At 51.0% G+C, this 19,219-nt stretch overlaps 1 protein-coding gene across 1 annotated transcript; it reads right to left on the bottom strand.

The window, feature by feature from the left end:
• Positions 1-1,247: 1,247 nt before the first annotated feature.
• Positions 1,248-10,570, bottom strand: PSMD7 (proteasome 26S subunit, non-ATPase 7). The gene is made up of 7 exons (XM_002711671.6): positions 10,407-10,570; positions 7,798-7,889; positions 6,602-6,694; positions 5,826-5,923; positions 5,221-5,301; positions 2,919-3,010; positions 1,248-2,206 (listed from the first exon to the last, which is right to left on the bottom strand). Exons 1-7 carry the CDS (start codon positions 10,478-10,480, stop codon positions 1,762-1,764), a joined length of 975 nt encoding a protein of 324 aa, XP_002711717.1. The 5' UTR covers positions 10,481-10,570; the 3' UTR covers positions 1,248-1,761.
• Between the last annotated feature and the right edge of the window lie 8,649 nt (positions 10,571-19,219).

Here is a 19,219-nt window from a genome sequence, read left to right on the forward strand (position 1 = left end):
GTCTGGGCAAGCGAAGAGCCAGGAGCTTCTTGCGGGTCTCCCACGTGGACGCAGGGGTCTTAAGGACTTGGGCCATCTTCTGCTCCTTTCCCAGGCTCAGCAGCAGGGAGCTGGATTGGAAGTGGAACAGCCGGGACTTGAGCCTGTGTCCATAAGGGATGTCAGTCACAGGCGGTGGCTTAACCTTGGCCAGCAGCCCCAAGATGCTCTCCTTAGGACAGCCTGCCACATGTCCCCCTGCCCGCGGCCCAGGAACGTGGCATCCCTGCTCCCTCCTCTTGCTCTCGCCTGGGGAGTTAGGGTCCAGGTGCCCTCACCTGTCAGTCTGTTCTGCACAGGGCAGCCATCGCTTCTTTAACTCTTGTGGTTTGGATACATCTCGTTTTTAGCCATGAATTTCCGTTTCTGACGCACATCCTGCAGCCATCTGAGTTTTGACAGCTGAAGGTGACAACTCTTTGCAGTCTCCCTTCACCAACTCCTTTAATTTCAGGGCCTTGAGCCTCCAAGTGACCCTTGTTCTACTTAGCTGGGGCAGAAGCCGTTTCCATCCTGTGTGTTGCTAACTAGCCCTCTGGCTGGTCTGCGGGATACAGATGGGTGCTCTGATCACTTGGAGGCATTAAAACCTCAGGAACAGCTTCTGAGGGACAGCTGTGTTACTTTCTGCATCACGTCTGTGAACACTGCCAGTCCACGTGGTGCATCAGACGCTGAGACTAACTGCCAAGAAAGGACAGTGACTACCTGTGTCACACGACTCGTCTGTTACCTCATTTGTTCTCCTAGGAGCCCTGCACACTTGCTCTGGGGTGACTGTTCTGGTCTCAGTAGCACCCGGTGCCCTCAGCGTCCGAGGTTCCCAGGCCTGCTGCCGGGGAACTGGGACCTCAGACATGGCCACCTCCCCGGAGGCCTCAGAGGCACACACCAGGACACAGGTCACTTAAAGCACCGAGACCCTCTCTCTGATTTTCGTTTGCGGCAGAGCTGCCACCCACTGGGTCACCTGCCAGATGCCTCCAACTCTCCAGTCTCCCACGTGGGTGGCAGGACCCCGTGATGCGCCAGCTTTGCCTAAACGGAGGCGCTGGTGTGGGCTGTGGGAGTCTGCAGCGCTAGGCCAGGGCTCTTTTATAAAGATACCGAGGCTGAAGGATTCTTTACGCTCCTTCAACTAGATTGTCTTGACTGCTTCTGAAAACAGCAGGTAGCCACTCCCAAAGTAAAAAACCACGAGAACAGACTTAAAAACCAAACCATTTAATCGTGTCTTTGAAGGTAAACAACATACGGGTCCCAAGCCCTGAGAACGCCACAGCGCCAGGGCCACGCACGGCGCGCATTCTCACCAGCTTCAGAGGGGTCAGAACTCAAGGTCTCACAGGCGGAGAGTGAATGGCATCTATGCGTTCCATGGAGCAGTTCTGTCAAACCGCAAACGGACCCCACGAGTCATTCAAGATGGAAAACCAGCGCCTGGCTTCACGGATCAGAGACGAAGAGTACCACACCCGGTGCAGGCGGCCTCTTCACTTTCCTCGCCACCCGAGGCCTGAGCTGTCACCCCAACCTGCAGTGGCCGACGCTGCGGCCCGAGGTGCGGCTCGTCCCTCTATGCATTCCCCTTCATGACCGCGGGCAGAGAGCTCTCATCAGGACGGCTTTTTAACAAGCACTGACCGTGAAAAAGAACCCTCTGGTGGCACGTTGATTTAGTTTGTAAGTTTTTAATTTACAAATTTAAAAAGCTACACATTTTTACTTTTTCTCCTTTTTCTCTTCTTTCTTTACGTCACTCTTTTCCTTGTCTTTCTCTTTCTCTTTGTCATCTTTCCTATCCTTTTTGCTCTCTTCTTTCTCCTGCCCTTCTTTCTTCTCTGCATCCCGGTTGGCAATCTTGTTGTTGATGAGGTTGTGCAGGGCAACCACCGACCGGATGAGCGAGGCCAAGTACACCACCACCATCTGGTCGTTGGTCTTCAGGTAGAAGGCCTTGACGAACTCCTGCAGGCTCACGTCTGGCAGCAGGTTGAACACGTCCTGCAGCTGGTAGATGATCTGATGGCTGATGGGCAGCTTGCCCGTGGCCACTTTCTCCAGGTAGCCCCTGATGTCCAGCAGCTTGGAGTTCAGTCCCTTCAAGCCGTGGACCTGGTTTGTGATCCGCTGGGACAGAGTGCCCACCGTCGTGTCTTTGATGTCTCTGTGAAAAGCCACAAAGGTGGGCAGGAAAGCGTCAGGGCACCGCGTCATCGGCAGCACCTCCCGTTCTGAGCCAACGCCCCCTTCCTGAGGGGGGGGGGGGCGAGCTCACAGAAAGGCTACTTCTCCAGCTGAGAAAGATCTGGGCATAGACTACTAATTTTGCTTTCACTTGGGGGCATATATTTCTCTTTCTTACTACACAGGACTTTTCAAAAGCTGTAAGAGAGCTTAAAACAAACCTATTTTCATTAAGAAAAAAAAAAAAAAAAAAAAAAAAGACAAGGTCAGTCAGTGCAGCGCCTCACCTTCCCTGCTCCAGAAAGGGAGGGCACTTCTGCACCCGTGATTCGAGGATGCTCTGAGAAGCTGCGATCAGTAGTAGCAGGAACCCTACTGGCTGATTCAAACGACTTCTTCAAACAAAGATTACACAGACGGAGGATTCTAAAACAGAACTCATCCCCCAAATGACTCTTTGCTGAAAATGGCTACATCTGTCGGAAAGGGCACCACGCGTGCAGGCTGCGTTTCCTTCACACGCTGGTTCCTGCTCCTGTCAACATCAGTTTCTGGACGAGGCGTGCTACCCACAAAGCCGCGGACTTCAGTTCAACCACCTGTTTACAGCTGGTCCCCCGTGTCGACTCCTGACCTGCCCCCCCCCCCCCAGCCCCTGAATGGGCAGTGACTGAGGCTGACTGAGGTCTCACCGTAGCAAGTGTTCCACTCCCACCTCCTCAGCTTCCTCTGCTCCAATTTCACTGGTCACGTGCTCAAATGTCTTCGAGGTTGGGGTTCCGTCCTGGGAGAGGGGGTTTAACTGTAGTTATTTCCTTAGAGCAGACAAACCGGTACACACTGCCTTTCACACCTCAAGTCTTCACTTTCGGTCAGCTCATTTCCCATGTGCCTTAACCGCTTTCCCAGGGCAGAGCGCCTGAGGTTTGCTTTGCTCACTCAGCCTTTGAAGGTACAGTCACTGTGGATATGCTCAGTGCCGATGCCTGCTGGGACGCCATTTGCTTGTGTTTATGTTTAGGGGCCACTCAATTGTTTTCTGAGGAAAAGCGTCATTCTATCAAGCCCACACTGGGGATGGACACTCAAGAAAGTTTCAGTTCAACTTTTTAACTAACTGGACAAGACACAGGATACCTACACTTGTGACATGCAAATTCCAGAAAATATGACTTTTCACCAACTATTGTCCTTTGAGTCAAATTAGAGTCAAAACAGTGCAGTCTTATGTTGGTGGCCCGAGTCAAGCAGAGGACCACCAGAGGAAGCGAGTCACTGGAGATGCTTTTCTCAGACCCAGTGCTACAAGACACTGTGTGAGGGCATTTCAAGAAGTTAGAAAAATGGCATTAAAAGCTAAGTTTATTTTGGTGCACAAAATTTTTAGAATTCATTTTTTTTTAATAATATGCATTTTTCATGGACTTTTTGAAGGCTGTTCACATGAGTGGATTTTGAAAATTTTTTTTGGATCAAAATAAACTTATCTTTTAACTGCATCTCCCATAAACTTTCTCAAGTACCTCGTGCACATCCTCTACAGGCTGTACAACGTCTGCGAGCTAGGGATACACACTGTGGAGATCAGTCTCTCCTGCACATACAGGGATGTGGAACTTGGGCCAATGCCTGTAACTTACACCAAGTGCTATTCAGCTGGGCTATGATTTGTTTTAGGATAGTGTAAATCCTACTGGGGCAGTGTCTCTGCTTTGGAGGCTAGGATGGTCAGGGTCTTTGACAACCTGGTAGGACTTCATGGCCAGCCCTCTAGGGACTAATTCTTCTCTAGCTCCATCGTATAATACAACCCTTGTGCTCCCTTCATGCTTCACTAAAAACACAGGTGTGTGGCTATCAACAAGCAGCCTCAAACTCCTTTCCCAAAGAGGCTGGGTAAAAATGGACACTGGGTCAGACGGATCAAAACAAGGGCAGAAAGTCTTACTGCAACAAGGTAGTCAATTTGAACCTAAGTTCTCAGTAGCCAGGCAAGCAGAAAAACAGGACGGGGCTCAGTGCAAGGAATACCCAGAGGACACTGGCCTAAAACACCCTCTCCCAACTTTCACAACTGAACGTAAGGATACGCACATGTACTGAACTCCTGACACAGACTTTAATCCAGCCTCCAATCTTTGGCTTTGGAGACCTAAGACTGAGCTCTTTTGCGCATACCTTAAACACAAATATTTTATGCCCACAACAAAATACACACAAGGCTACTTCAGAAGATCCGTATTTCATGTGCATGATTTAAAAAAAAATTGTAAATCTGTATGTCAACCACTTCATGGCCTTTTTGAAGTCCGCCCACACAGGTGCATTTCTAGGTCGAGTCCTGTCCTAGAATGGAGGTCAGCTTTCTGCTCGTTGGCAGCCCTTCACCTTTACAGCCGAGCTCTGAGGAGTCCAGGGAGCACAAGGCGGTCTGGCCGTCTAGCTCCTGGCAGCGCTGACTATTTGAAAACGCATGATCTACCATATGGCTGGCAGGAACCCAATTAGGTGAGCCATCACCACTGACTCTCAGGGTCTGCATTGGCAGGAAGCTGGAGTCAGGAGTGGAGCAGAGAACTGAACCCAGGTAACCTGGAAGGGATGCGGGCGTCCTCATCTCTAAGCTGAACGCTTGCCCAGATCCAGGACTAAGACTCTTCCTGGCACGCGGCAGGCCCCACAGTGGATGCTGCAGCAGACTCAGGTCAGGCTGGCCGGGCTCTGCATTTCCGGTGCCATGAACAATCGTGTGACCAGCCTGGGCCTCAATTTCACCTAGAAAAGGGGACTTTCGATCCCCAGTGATCCTCTATTTTCTAAAATCTGATGATTCAACAACTCAAGGGGAGAAGAGCTTAGGATCACAGAAACCAACTACCTTTTCTTTGCTACAAAGAGATAAAGGACTTGTCGACCTCAAAATGGAAAAACAAAGAAAACAAGAACCCCAACCACCCGACGAGCAGCAAGCTTCACGTCCTAGGTAAGACTTACGTCATGAACTTCTTCCACTGAGATATATGCTTCTGTGGGCAGCCCCAGGTCCTTTGGCTTCACATCGATAATGACCAGTACCTGGCAAGGAAACACATCTTAGCAACAAACTCACACATGACACAAAGGGACAATTTCAGGCATTCTTCTGAGGATTACTAAAGTGATTTCCATCATTCAACTAGAGATGAGCCAGTACTTTCAGCACGAAGTTTGTCCTGCACATGACCGGCTTTGTTTTGCTGTTCCTTCCCTCCCGTGAACAACCTGGGAAGCTGCGTGCTGGTCATTAGACATGAGGAACCGGAGATTCTTAAGAGGGCCACAACGGGAATCCGGGTTCCCACTGACCATTCTGAACTTCAGCTTCCTCATTTGTAAAGACATATAGTTACTGAGAGGACGAAGTCAACTCGTATCCCAGAAAATTAGCTGGCACGAACCGTTATTCACTAAACACACTAGCACTAGGTCACGGTAGACTACACAGGTTTTAAGAACACACGAAGCTTCTGGAGAAAAAGCAGTGAATGTGCTTGCGAGGCAGGTCCTCCCGGAGCTGGGTCAGCTGGTGGGAGTGCGGTAGGAGCGAGGCGAGCACGTACCGAGTTCGGGCAGTATCTCTTCATGAGTTCATTGATGGCGATGTCATTCTTGTGCAGCTTAGGGCCTGTGTGGTACCACCCAACGATTCTTTCTCTGGCTGGGAAGGAAAACACAAGCGGGCTTTCACTGTGTCATGAAGAGCTACGATATTTGCTCAAAAAGGGCAGGAGGCTCAGTTGTTACATTTCTAACTTTGTGAAAATTCCAGAAACCTATTTTCAATATTGACATTCGTATGAAATCTAAAATTCAAAAACACGTTCTCAAGCAATAGGCAGCGTGTGATCTGGAGACATCCTTATCCCAGACCATTTTAAGGAAACCAGGCACGAGAAAACAACTGGAGAAGAGGTCCAAGGCAGTATCTAAACAAATACAGGCTCACGTCACACAACCAGCAGCTAGGAGTGTTGCGGGAACAAACACTTCCAAAGCAGTGTGGCCGCTGCCATGAATCAAATGCAAACGACAGAGAACAGAGACGTTCAGCCTGGTGGTGCAGCAGCTCCGGGGGCAGGCGGACCTGCATGGCTTTGTGCCCTTCTGTTCTCTGAGGGCCGGCCCTCTGCACTGCCCAAACCCAGGAGGGCTGCTCGCCTCACACTGACATGTCAGCCTTCGTTCATTCCACCTCACTCCTCCATTACCACTGCTCTTACAAACCTAAGCCTAAGGGCCCCTGATGTTAATAACTAAAAACAAAACAACAACATGCACACACACACATAAACTGAAACCACACAACACAGTATCTTCTTAGAAAATGAAGACTCACCATTGACCTTCTTAAACATTCCGTACATGTTTTCCAAGTAATCATGGTCTAAAAACCAGACAGAATCATCCTTGTCATCTTCATCGAAAGGGACTAAAGAAAAAACAATGATTAAGATGCAGTTCAGGATGCGAGACAGAAATCTGGATGACGGGTCACAGCCGGGGATCCCTAGGCCAGCCTGCAGTCACTTTATGTGTCTGATTTCTCTGACACAATATTAAACGTTATTTTTTGTTGTTCTCATTGAAAACCAGAATACATATAAAAATCCAGATTTCCAGCGTCTCTCAACAAACGGTAAGACCCAGCGCCAGTGACCAGAGCCTTTGCAGAGGACACAGGCTCGGCAGGGTGCTGCAGCCCCTCATTCCTGGCAGTCCCACTGGGTCGATGACATTACTGGCTGGTCCTTTCAGACACTGGAGTTGGTCACCTCAGGTCACAGGTCAAGCCGGCAATCACACTGCTCTTTGTCACTGCTGCTTTGATCACACAGTGCTGTGAGCACATGGATACATTCTCCAAGAGTCACACACAGAGTAACAGGTGAAGCTCCCCACCTCTCCCTCTGCCCTACCCATTACCCTGGGTGCACAGTGTAGCACAGGCTGCCTGGCTTACTGCACACAGCCACTGCTGAGGCACTAAGTGGCCGAGATGAGCAGGTGCACCGTGAAACCACCTGGCCTGCAGTTTAAAATATGTACTATCCGGGGGCTGGTGCCGTGGTGCACTAGGTTAATCCTCCGCCTGTGGTGCTGGCATCCCGTATGGGCGCCAGGTTCTAGTCCCATTGCTCCTTTTTCCAGTCCAGCTCTCTGCTATGGCCTAGGAAAGCAGTGGAGGACGGCCCAAGTGCTTGGGCCCCTGCATCCACATGGGAGACCAGGAGAAGCACCTGGCTCCTGGCTTCGGATCGGCGTAGCTCTGGCTGTAGTGGCCATTTGGGGGGTGAACCAACGGAAGGAAGACCTTTCTTTCTGTCTCCCTCTGTCTGTAACTCCGCCTGTCCAATAAATAAAAAAAAAAATCTTAAAAAAAAAAAGTACTATCTGGTCTAGTCTCAAGATCCTTTTTCTAACCTTTAGCAATTCTGAAATAGAATCTCTGTACTATAGTAAAAAAAAATGCTAACAAATGTTTACTTTTAAAAGGTAAATTAACACTCCTGGAAAAAATATGAAATCTTTTACCTGCAAAACTGTTGGACACATCAAGCACTTTCTTTTGCCATGACCCCAAAAGCACCCCGACAACGCGCTTCTGGTTTCCAACCTTGCCGATCCTGGATGGGAAAACAGATGCCGTCAGTCTGGGGAGGCAGGCACAGATCCAGACCCAACCACGACGACACATTCAACAGGAAATGCCGAAGGCACGGGCACAACCTAGCTCACCCATGAACTCATCTTCCTAAACAATGACAGTGTTAAGTCAGTTCTTGATACAAATGCTAATAAATATAGGGAGTAATTCATGAACTCTGTACTAACGTATGCTGGAAGTTTTTACTGACCGCTGACTGCCAAGTAACACAGGCAGCCCTGTATAAAGTTGCATTTTGACCTTTAAAGAAATTTAAAATGGTGCAAATAAGAGCCCCTCAGGGCTGCTGTGTGGCACCGTGGCTTACGCGGTATTTGGGTGCCTGTTACAGCGTCCTGGATTAACTCTCTTCCGACCAGTACCCTGCTAATGAGCCTGGGAAGGCTGCAGAGGACGGCTCTCAAGCACCTGGGTCCGTCTCTCATGCAGTGGATCCGGATGGGGTTCCTGGCCGCAGCATTTAGGGAGTGAACCGTGGATGACAGATGTCTCTGTCTCCCTATCACGCTGCCTTTCAAATAAATAAGAAATAAAGTTATCAGATGCTGAGAGTTTTAAAATATTATCTGGCTGCTTTTTTTAAAAGATTTTTTATTTTATTCGAAAGGCAGAGTCACAAAGAAAACACAGATCTTCCATGTGCTGGTTCACTCCCCAAATGGCCACAACGGCCAGTGCTGGGCCAGGCCTAAGCCAGGAGCCTGGAACTCCATCCAGGGCTCCACATGGGTGGCAGGGATTTGGGCCATCCTCCTCTGCTTTCCCAGGTGCATTAGCAGGGAGCTGGACTGGAAGTGGAGCAGTCAGGACTCAAACCAGCTGTGCAGGACGCCAGCTCTGACGCGCCGGCTGGTGTCTTGGCGCCACCACAAGTGGTGCTCCCAATCCACCTTTCCTTTTCCCTCTGCAGCTTCCCCGTCTCCACCCTTCCCGTCTTCAGGTCTTACAGACAGCAGAACAGAACCAGTTTTATGGCCTGGATTCTCGCCTGCCACTTCCTTTCTAGAACACCTGCTCCATGTCTACAGGCCCCATGAGATGGGATTTATTCTCTGCAAAGTCCATGGGCTCAGCGTGTGGTTCCCGGGGCCCTCCCCGCCCCCACGGGCCCGAGTGCCAGTCACAGCCACCTGCCTGGCTCGGCGGCAGACCCCAGAGGGCCGAGTGTCCATCTCCACTCCAAACCCCCTCAGGGATTTTCTCCAAAAGGGCTGCAAGTGTTTCCCTCAAGGTAAGTTTATTTTGATGCAAAAACCTGAAACCTCTCTCTCTCTCTCTCTCTCCGCACGCGCACGCGCACACACACACACACACACGTATATGCAGGGTCTTCCAAGGCTTATGAGAAGTGAACAGTATGAAAACTATGCACGGACTTCTTCCGCCCCACCTCTGAAGCGCCTGCATACTGTTCTTTGACAACTGTCAGCTGCACGTTGGTTTTTTGGTGAACAGCTTAGCAAGTCTATAAATGCTCACTAAATTTTGGGTTGCACTTCAACAAAGATGCTGGTATGCCTGGTGGTTCTGATTCTTTTGGACATGACTGTCAAGCAGGGAGTTGCCACACTTCAAAGGAGACCTCCACACTCACAGACGTTTCTGTTGGTTTAGAAAATGCTCATTTGTGTGTCTGTCAAACATCACCCTTTGTGACGTGACGTCAGCCCGCAGTGTCGCCTGCACCGTGTTTTCAGCAAGTGCTTAAACAACATAAGTCGTGGCTGCGCCCGAGCAGGGCCAGCATCCCATGGGAGGAAGGTGGAAAAGCCCACACATCCTGTACTGGCTGAGGCGCCCACACAGCAGTGGAACCGACCTGGGGCCTTCCAGCTCCTGCAGTTTGATTCTGGCAAAGCCAAGTCGCGGGAAGGCGGGCGCTTAGCGACCCTGACTCCAGCAGGTACTCCCTCCCGACTGGGCTTCCGTGTTTGCCCATGCAAGTCATTATCTTGTGAAACCTGGGGACAGCGTGCAACAGGTCCAGCAGGACCAGCGGCTCGGCCCCCGGGGAGTCTGCTTCACTCCTTGAAGCCCGAAGCTCCAACTGCTCTCGCTGTTTAATTTTTTTTTTTTTAAATAAAGAAAACTCGACACCTCATCTACATTTTAAGCTACGGTAGACCCAGATTCTTAGCTAAGAAACTTTATCAGGTCAAAACCATGGTCCACCCCGGGGCCCGCATACGCGGACCGCATCCGGAGGCACAGATGCGCTTTCCCTCGAGAGACGGTGGCTCTTCCCGGCGACGGGAGCCGGGGCCAACCGCCATCTGTCCCCCGTGTTCGGCATCACGCAAACTCCGGCCAAAGCCCAGGCAGTCCGCGCCCCGCAAAGGGGGCTGCGGGCCGAGGCGGGTCTGGGCCGGCCCCCCAGTCCCGGCCGCCGGCCGCCCCCGCTGCGTCCCCAGCGTGCCCGTGACTCAGCAGCGGCGGGGCCGCCAGCCCGCCAGGCCGCCCCGCGCGTCCCGCTCACCGGTTGAAATGATCCACCACACTGAGCAGCACCAGGGGGTGGACCACCACCTTCTGCACGGCCAGCTCCGGCATCGCGACACAACCGCCCGCAGGCCCGACTCCCTGCGACCCGCAAACACCGGCAGTCACTGCTACTCCCGCCGCTCCGCCAGGCCCAGCTCCGCCCCTTCCGGTTCGCCCGCGATCGCGCGGCCTTTCTTCCGCTCCCAGAGTGCCTCGCGCGGAGTGCCCACTCTGTCGCCGCGGCTGCCATCTCGAGGACGGGAAAGGGCGGGAGGAAGGCGGGGCCGCCTTGGCTCCCTTGCCCTGGGTTTTCCTGGACGCGGAAGGTGGATAAAGCGTCACCTGGTATTGGGGCGCAAGGTCACGTGCAGCCGGCTTTTCCCTAACTTCCTAGCTCACCCGACCCCTTCAGAAAAAACGGAAATAGTAGCAGTTTGTAGTTCTGCCTCCCAGAAAGTTTTTGCCTTTTCTTCAGGTTAAAGTCCTCCAGAATTTTTTAATGGGAACTTTCTCTACATATGTGAGCACGCTTTTGATAGAGATTTGGAAAACGTCTCTTTCACTAGCAGGAGAATTTCCTGCATCTCCGCTGGGGACACCTTGCTGACCAGGACGGCGGCGACCCACCGGTCCCCACCTGCGTTGACTGCTGTGTGACCAGGGCAGGAGAAGGCTCCCCGTGACCAGAGAGGTTGCCTCTCAGGCCGGGACGAGCATAGGGGTTGAAGAAAAAGTAGAAAAAAAAGAGGTCCATCTGGGCATGCAGCCAAGGGAGAGAACCAGGAAGACTGACAGGACGTGTAGGAGAAGGGGCCTGGGTGCACTTGCAGACGGAGGCAAAAGACATTGACGTTCCTGCCGGGTTACGCGGCCTCCCCGGGAGTGGCGGGCTCTGTAAACCAAATGCCTGGGCAGCTTGCTCCATCCACCTGCCGGGTGTCCTGCCTGGAGCAGCCGGTGCCCCCACACCTGGGCTTCCTAGCCTTTTGAGGTAAAGTCCTGCTGTCCAGACGTCAGAGGGACACAGCCGTCAGTCTAGACGTCAGAGGGAGCACCGCAGAGCCGGGGATGTGGCCCCCAGGGTCAGCTGACCCTCATGTAGGCAGGGTGCACAGCATGACGCGTTCCTTGTCTTTATTCATTATCGCTAGGAAGACACGAGGGTCGTGTTAAGGGAGGGAAGATCGAGAACTAGGGAACCTTGAGTGTATGGGCCCCTGGCTAGTGGGCATTCGCCAACTTTTAGTTCTTTTCCTTAGCGCCTCTCAAACTTTGCTAGGCAGAGGAGCCACCCGGGGACCTTGTTAAAGTGCAGATGCCAATTCTGTCGATGTGGGGTGGCCCCCGGGACCCTGCAGCTTCCAGGTGAGGCCCTGACTCTGCTAACAAAGCTCATAATCACCGGATGAAACAGGAATGTTCTTGCCTTAGAAACGAATGGTGCTTCTCCTGGAATGGGTGTTTGGCCCACTGGAGGGGAGTCTTGCTTCCAGCTTCCTGCCAGTGAGCGCCCTGCGAGGCAGCAGGCCTGGCTCGCATTCTGGCCAATCCCACCCCCATGGGAGACCCAGACTGAGTTTTGCGTTCAGTGTCAGCCTGATCTAGCCCCTGCCATTGCAGGCATCTGCGGAGTGAACCAGAGGCTGGGAGAGCTCACTCCGTCTGCCTCTCAAAAAGATAAATGCATTTAAAAAATTAAAAAAAGGGAAATTATTTCTCAAATGTTGCTTGTAAGGCCGCCACAAAACACACCAAACACTTGGAGTTAAGGGAAAGGTTTATTGTCGGGTGGGGGAAGCCCAAGAGGCCAGGGGGAGAGAGTGAGAGAGAGTAAGAGAGAGGGGGATCGGGAGAGAATGTGTGCTGGAAGCAGGTCCCATTATACCTTTGCCAGGGGCGCAGGGAAGTGGGAGCAGCGCATCCCATTAGGGTGGGGGTGGAGCTGAATCTGTGGTTAGGCCAAGGTGCTTAGGACAGAAGCTCACCGTGCAAGGTGGCGACAGGGGCCTGAACCTAAGATGGCGTCCGGGGCATAGATGGTGCCACAGAGGAGACAGCACTGTTTTTCTCACAGTTGCTCCCCTGGTGGGCTTTTCCAGAACACTGTGTCCAGATTCCACCCATCTCCCGCTACCTGTTTCTGCTTTCATTTTCCCTGCAGTATTTATCGCTTTTGAATAGTTTGTGGAATTCTTCTGTTCTTGTCTTGCCTTATTCGAATGTAAGCTCCTGGTTGGTTCGTTTTTGTATCTTCAGTGTCCCCTAAACTGCCTGAAAGATTGGAGGTGCTCAGTCGTTACTGTGCGAATGGACCATGAGTTCCTCGAGGGAGACGGAGCAGTGAGGCCCCCGGAGGCCTGTTTCAGCACCACGGTTGCTGCGGCCTGAGCCAGGTTCTGTGATTCCAGTTCCTGTCTCCTGGCTGCTCAGTATTGTGTCCCCGGCCCAGGTAACAATCCGGTCTCTGCGGAATGATGACACTTCTTTGGGAGTGGCGGCACTGATACGGGAAATGCAGGTGCCGTAGTAAGCCATAGTTGTATTCAAGGAGGTGGCAGGGAACATTTTAAAGGCAACAAGGGAGAAGTTTAGGTAACGATGCAAAGCCCATTGGGCTTGGAGACCCCGGGCTGGAGCTAGCAGTAGTTCGTTGGTGGGGGTGTCCGTGCCGGGCCAGTGTTTCATAGAGAGTGTTTGGTCGGAAGTCTTGTGGTCTGAAAGACAGTGTGGAAGGTAACCTGTCATATGGGGCTCTGTGCATCCGTGCGAGGTGTGCAAAACGTGGGGCTTGTGCAGAGTGAGAAGGACCCTCTTGTGAGTGCTGAGGAAGTTGTTGGGAGCGTGCCGAGGCAGGTAGGAACTGCTGCCTGTGCTGTTCGCTCTGGCTGCATTCGTCTGTGGATCCGACCGGAAGGCCTTCCTCCTGCTATGAGCTGTTTTCAGTGTTGGCTGGTTGGTTAGGATTCGGTTTTCTCTCCCATGGAGTTCCCGTGGCGGGTGTGCGGACTGAGCAGCTGTTCTGAAGCTCACTGGGAAGCTCTCTAATCCTGACTCATGGAAACTGTGCAGTTGGCTTTGAACTGAAAACAGTTCAGGTGGGGCTGGTGTTATGGTGCCCCAGGTTAAGTCGCCACCCGTGTCACTGACACAGCACATGAGAGTGCTGGTTTGAGCCCTGGCTGCTCTGTTTCTGATCTAGCTTCGTGCGAATGCGTCTGGGGAGGCAGCGGAAGATGGCACAGGTACTTGGGCTCCTGCCACCCACATGGCAGAACTGGATGGAGTTCCTTCCCGCCTCCTGGCTTTGGCCTGGCCCAGGCCTGGATGTTGGGAGCATTGGGAGAGTGAGCCAGCAGTTGGAAGATCTTTCTCATTGTCTCTCAATTGTCTAGAATCATCTGAAATCTACCATGTGGATTGTTATATCTCTTCTTACAAGGACTTCATCGTTAGCTTCCCACCTGGTCTTCCTACTTCCGGTCTGACCCCTGTTACCCTCCACTCTTCAGCTAGACTTACTTTTTTAAAAATTTATTTGACAAGTACAGTTACTGACAGTGAGAGAGAGAGAGAGAAAGGTCTTCTTTCCATTGGTTCACTCCCCAAATGGCCGCCACGGCTGGCGCTGCGCTGATCTGAAGCCAGGAGCCAGGTGCTTCTCCTGGTCTCCCATGGGGTGCAGGGCCCAAGCACTTGGGCCGTCCTCCACTGTCCTCCCGGGCCACAGCAGAGAGCTGGCCTGGAAGAGGGGCAACCAGGGCGAGAACCTGACACCCATATGGGATGCCGGCACCGCAGGCGGAGGATTAACCAAGTGAGCCACAGCGCCGGGCCCTAGACTTACTTTTTAAAAAGCCTTATTAATGGAAATTTCCAGTCTGTGCAAGAATATAAAGCGTAATGAAGCCCCATGAAACCATTACTGAGCTTCGGATCTCCCTGATTTCCTTTATCTGAACTCCTAGTTCTTCTCAGAACTAGTCCCCGGTTACCACTTCTGGTGACGCCTTCAGGAAGTGTTTTATAGTGGACCTTTCAGTGTCGATACGCATAGCTTTAAAAAACAGGTAAGTGAACTTAACTCCACATGATATTCTGAAACTTGCTATTTTTAGATTTAGATCATAATATATCATTAACACCTCTTTACAGTAAACCTAGATCGTCATCATGTAGCTGCACAGATTGGATTTGAGTTCTTCATAATATCCTCCATCTGCTCAGAAGCTCAGCTGTGCTCCCTGCCCCAGTGAACTTGGAAGGGGGAAAGATGTCCCACATGTGTTCTGGAGTGCATTGACTTTTCCACTGACATAGGATTCTTCTTCTTCTTCTTCTTTTTTTTTTTTTTTTTTTTTTTTTGACAGGCAGAGTGGACAGTAAGAGAGAGAGAGACAGAGAGAAAGGTCTCCTTTTTGCCGTTGGTTCACCCTCCAATGGCCACTGCAGCCGGTGTACCGTGCTGATCTGAAGCCAGGAGCCAGGAGCTTCTCCTGGTCTCCCATGGGGTGCAGGGCCCAAGCACTTGGGCCATCCTCCACTTCACTCCCTGGCCACAGCAGAGAGCTGGCCTGGAAGAGGGGCAACCGGGACAGAATCCGGCGCCCTGACCGGGACTAGAACCCGGTGTGCCGGCGCCGCAAGGTGGAGGATTAGCCTAGTGAGCCGCGGCGCCGGCCCTGACATATGATTCTATACCAGGAGTGGGCAGGCCGTATGAGGCCCAAAGAATCGTTGGCCCTGCCAAGGCAATTCCATGCAAGACTAGAAATTTAAAATGTCTATAGCAGGCTAATATTTTAAGTTAATGATATTTAAAAATATTTATTTATGTATTTGAGAGTCAGAATTACAGAGAGAGCGAGAGATCGAGAGAGAGTGCCTCCATCTGCTGCTTCACTCCCCGGATGGCCACAGTGGCCAATGCTGGGCCAGGCTGAAGCCAGGATCCAGGAGCTCCATCCGAGTCTTTCATGGGGTATAGCACTTAGGCCATCTTCTGCTGCATTTGCCAGGGCGTTAGCAATGAGCTGGATCAGAAGTGGAGCAGCGGCCGGTGCCGTGACTCACTAGGCTAATCTTCCACCTAGCGGCGCCGGATTCTGTCCTGGTTGCCCCCCTTCCAGGCCAGCTCTCTGCTATGGCCCGGGAGTGCAGTGGAGGATGGCCCAAGTGCTTGGGCCCTGCACCCCATGGGAGACCAGGAGAAGCACCTGGCTCCTGCCATCGGATCAGCGCGGTGCGCCGGCCGCAGCGCGCCGGCCGCAGCGGCCATTGGAGAGTGAACCAACGGCAAAAGGAACACCTTTCTCTCTGTCTCTCTCTCTCACTGTCCACTCTGCCTGTCAAAAAAAAAAAAAAAAAAAAAAAAAAAAAAAGGTGGAGCAGCCGGGACATGAACTGGTGCCCACAGGGGATGCTGGCATTGCAGGTGGCAGCTTTACCTGCTATCCCACAACGCTGACCACAAAGTTGATAATTTTTACCACTCTAAGTCTGGCACACAGGGCTGGTGGTGTGGTGTAGCGGGTAAAGCCATTAGCTGCAGCGCTTGCATCCCATATGGGTACCGTTTGAGTTCTGGCTGTTCCACTTCTGATCCAGCTCTCTGCTATGGCCTGGGAAAGCGGTAGAAGATGGCTGAAGTCCTTGGGCCCCTGCACCCACGTGGGAGACCCAGAAGAAGTTCCTGGCTCCTGGCTTTGGATTGGCTCAGCTCCATCTAAGGAGTGAACCAGCAGATAGAAGACCTTTTTTTTTTCTCTCTCTCTTTTTCTCTCTCTCTCTACCTCTGCCTCTCTGTAACTCTGACTTTCAAATAAATAAATAAATCTTTTTTAAAAATCTGGCACTGTTCTATAATCAGTATCTTTCAAGTTTTCACAATATTCATTTAATAGGAAGTGATGTTAGTATTTGAATATGGAGAATAGCTTCACATTTTTCAATAACCATGTGCCCTTGTTTCAAGTACTAGTTATAAAAAAAATGAAAGCTGTTGTTTCTGAGTTTATGGTTTTGTCAGGGGGACAGACTGTCAACAGATAAATATAAATCCCATTTACGATCCCATTTACTGCCAGGAGGTATGCTTCCTATGAGTCAGACCTGCTTGTTGGGGCCTGGCGCTGTGGTGTAGCAGGTAAAGCCACCACCAGCAATGCCAGTATCCCATATGGGCACTGGTGCATGTCCTGGCTGCTCCACTTCCAGTCCAGCTCCCAGCTAATGTGCTTGGGATAGCAGTAGAAGATGGCCCAAGTGATTGGGGTCCTGGACCCACATGGAAGACCTTGATGAAGCTCCTGGTTCCTGGCTTCAGTCTGGCCCACCTCCAGCTGTTGCAGCCACCTGGGGAGTGAACCAGTGGATGAAAGACCTCTCTCTCGGTCTCTTTCTCTGTAACTCTGCCTTTCAAATAAGTAAAATAAATATTGTTGTTGAGGTTATTATTTTTTAAAGATTTAGTTTATTTATTTGAAAGGCAGAGTTACAGAGAGAGGTAGAGAGAGAGAGAGAGGTCTTCCATCCGCTGGTTCACTCCCCAGATGGCCGCAATGGCCAGAGCTGCACTGATCTGAAGCCAGGAGCCAGGAGCTTCTTCCGGGTCTCCCACTTGGTGCAGGGTCCCAAGGGCTTGGGCCATCTTCTACTGCTTTCTCAGGCCATAGCAGAGAGCTGGACTGGAAGAAGAGCAGCCGAGACTAGAAATGGCGCCCATATGGGATGCCGGTGCTTCAGGCCAGGGCATTAACCCACTGTGCCACAGCGCCAGCCCCAGTAAACTAAATCTTAAAAGGAATTGCTCACCATTGTCAGACATGGTAGCCCCTTCCAGCCCTCATGCCCTGGAGTAGTCTCCTCCAAGGTTGACCTTGAGCTTGAATATGGCATTTGGTCTGATCAATGAGATACTGGCAAGTGTGATGCAAACAGAGGCTGTGTGATATTCCCACACTGCTGCTTTTTCTTTTGGAATGTTCTTCTCAGGATCCTGAGCCATCCCGTAGAAAGGTCTGGCTGCTTTGTGAGAGAGGCCACGTGGATTAGGAGAGGGATGTCCAGTCAGTCCCCAAGCTATTTCAACCAAGGTACTAGAATTGTTAGTGGAAAAAGCCATTGTGAGTGTTCCTGCTCCAGTAGACACCATGTGGAATAGAAGAACTGCCGAGCTGAGCCCAGCTCAGGTTGTAGAATCCTCTGAACTAACAAAGCTTGGATGCTATTGTAAGCATCTAGTTTTTAATGGTTTGCTTTACAGCAATAGATAACAGAAATACCAATTTGTGGATTCTCTGTGAACCCACGTTTCTGGGTAAATGCAGTACCTGCTGCCCAATGCCTATCGTGTGGTAGCAGTTCAGTAAGTGTTAGTTCTGTCACTTTTGGTGTCATTTGCTTCTTCCACTCTCGACTTCGGTGATTAGGTTTGTGATGGAACGTGACTCAGCTCAAGTATAGCGCTCAGAGGCTGAAGTTCCTGCAGTGACGATGTTTTGGAAACTCCAGCAAGAATGAATTGGAGAGTAGGGATAAACTGGAGCAGCTGTCTGATAAGGATACATTCTTAACACCTCTGGCCCCCTTGTCTATAAGCTTTCTCCCTTTTATCTCCCACAATGGGTAATGGACAAGAACATGGGCTGTGAGTCAGACCTAGATTGGAGTTTTGCCTTTCCTATTAACTGCCTGTGTTACTTCAGATACGTTTCTTAATCTCACTAAGCCTCAGTTGACGCCTTTGTAATATAAGGATAGTCACAGTGCCTGACTCACAGGTGAGAGGACTAGGGATGGCGAGAGGACTTGTGTTCTGAGCAGAGGCATGGGTGAGGGAGTAGAGGCTGAGCATTCCTGATCTGAAGTCTAAAACTTTTTGAGCTCCCTCATGACACCACAAAATTCCATACCATGAAACTTCTCATGCACAGAATTATTAAAAATAGTCTATAAAATTGCTTTCAAGCTATGTGTAAAATAGGAAACAAATGCATTTCATGTTTAGCCATGGATCCCATCCCCAAGATATCTCATTATAGTCTATGCACATATTCTAAAACCTGAAAAAAATCCATCCAAAACACTTCTGTTTTGGATTTTAAATAGGTGACACTCAATATATAATGAGAAATAAGCTTAAAATGGTTGGATAGGACCAGATTATGAAGGGCTTAAGATTTTAATTGTAAGCCACAAAGCGACAGGATAAAAGTTGTTTTTGGATGGTAAGTCTGACAGCTATATGCAAAATAGATTCCCCAGAGGACAGCTGGGAATTCATGAAGACCTGTGAGAAGGGACTTCAAGTGATCTGGTATGAGGTTATGAAGATATGGAGACATGTTTCAGAGAAAAATGGGTGGAAGTGGTGACTCGTGAGCAAGATGAAGGAGTGGACTGGGGAAGATTCTTTCAAGGTCCCTGCTCATCACTCTCTGCTGGCTCTCTGTTCCTGCGCAGGCTCCTTGTTTGACAACACCATCAATGTCCTTCAGCTATGTGAAGCCTGGGTGGGGAGTGTTGTGACGCAGCAGGTGAAAGCTCTGGGGACCCCCGCCTTCCGTATTGGAGTGCCGGTTTGAGTGCCAGCGCCTGTGCTTCCAGTCAGCCTCCAGCTGACGTGCCCAGGCAGTGCGTGATGTCCTAAGAGCTTGGGTCCATCTGTGGACTTCGAGCCTCCAACACTACACTAAAGAAGTCTCTCTTCTTTATGAAGTCCCCAGCCTCAGGTATGTTGTCAGCAACAGCACATGGAGTGAGGTGTGTCTCAAGGCAGGCTAGTGCCAGACACATGATAGGTCTCAGTCA

Source organism: Oryctolagus cuniculus, chromosome 18 (assembly GCF_051225735.1).
Source record: "Oryctolagus cuniculus isolate XC-2025 breed Fujian yellow rabbit chromosome 18, ASM5122573v1, whole genome shotgun sequence".
Taxonomy (NCBI): Eukaryota; Metazoa; Chordata; class Mammalia; order Lagomorpha; family Leporidae; genus Oryctolagus; species Oryctolagus cuniculus.

Coding starts and splice junctions, on each gene's coding strand:
- PSMD7 (XM_002711671.6), bottom strand. CDS start 10,480: ATGCCGGAGCTGGCCGTGCAGAAGGTGGTGGTCCACCCCCTGGTGCTG. Junction 6,695..7,797: donor TGTGTCCAACAGTTTTGCAG/GTAAAAGATTTC, acceptor TTTTTTCTTTAG/TCCCTTTCGATGAAGATGAC. Junction 3,011..5,220: donor CAGTGGAAGAAGTTCATGAC/GTAAGTCTTACC, acceptor CCCCTCTCCCAG/GACGGAACCCCAACCTCGAA.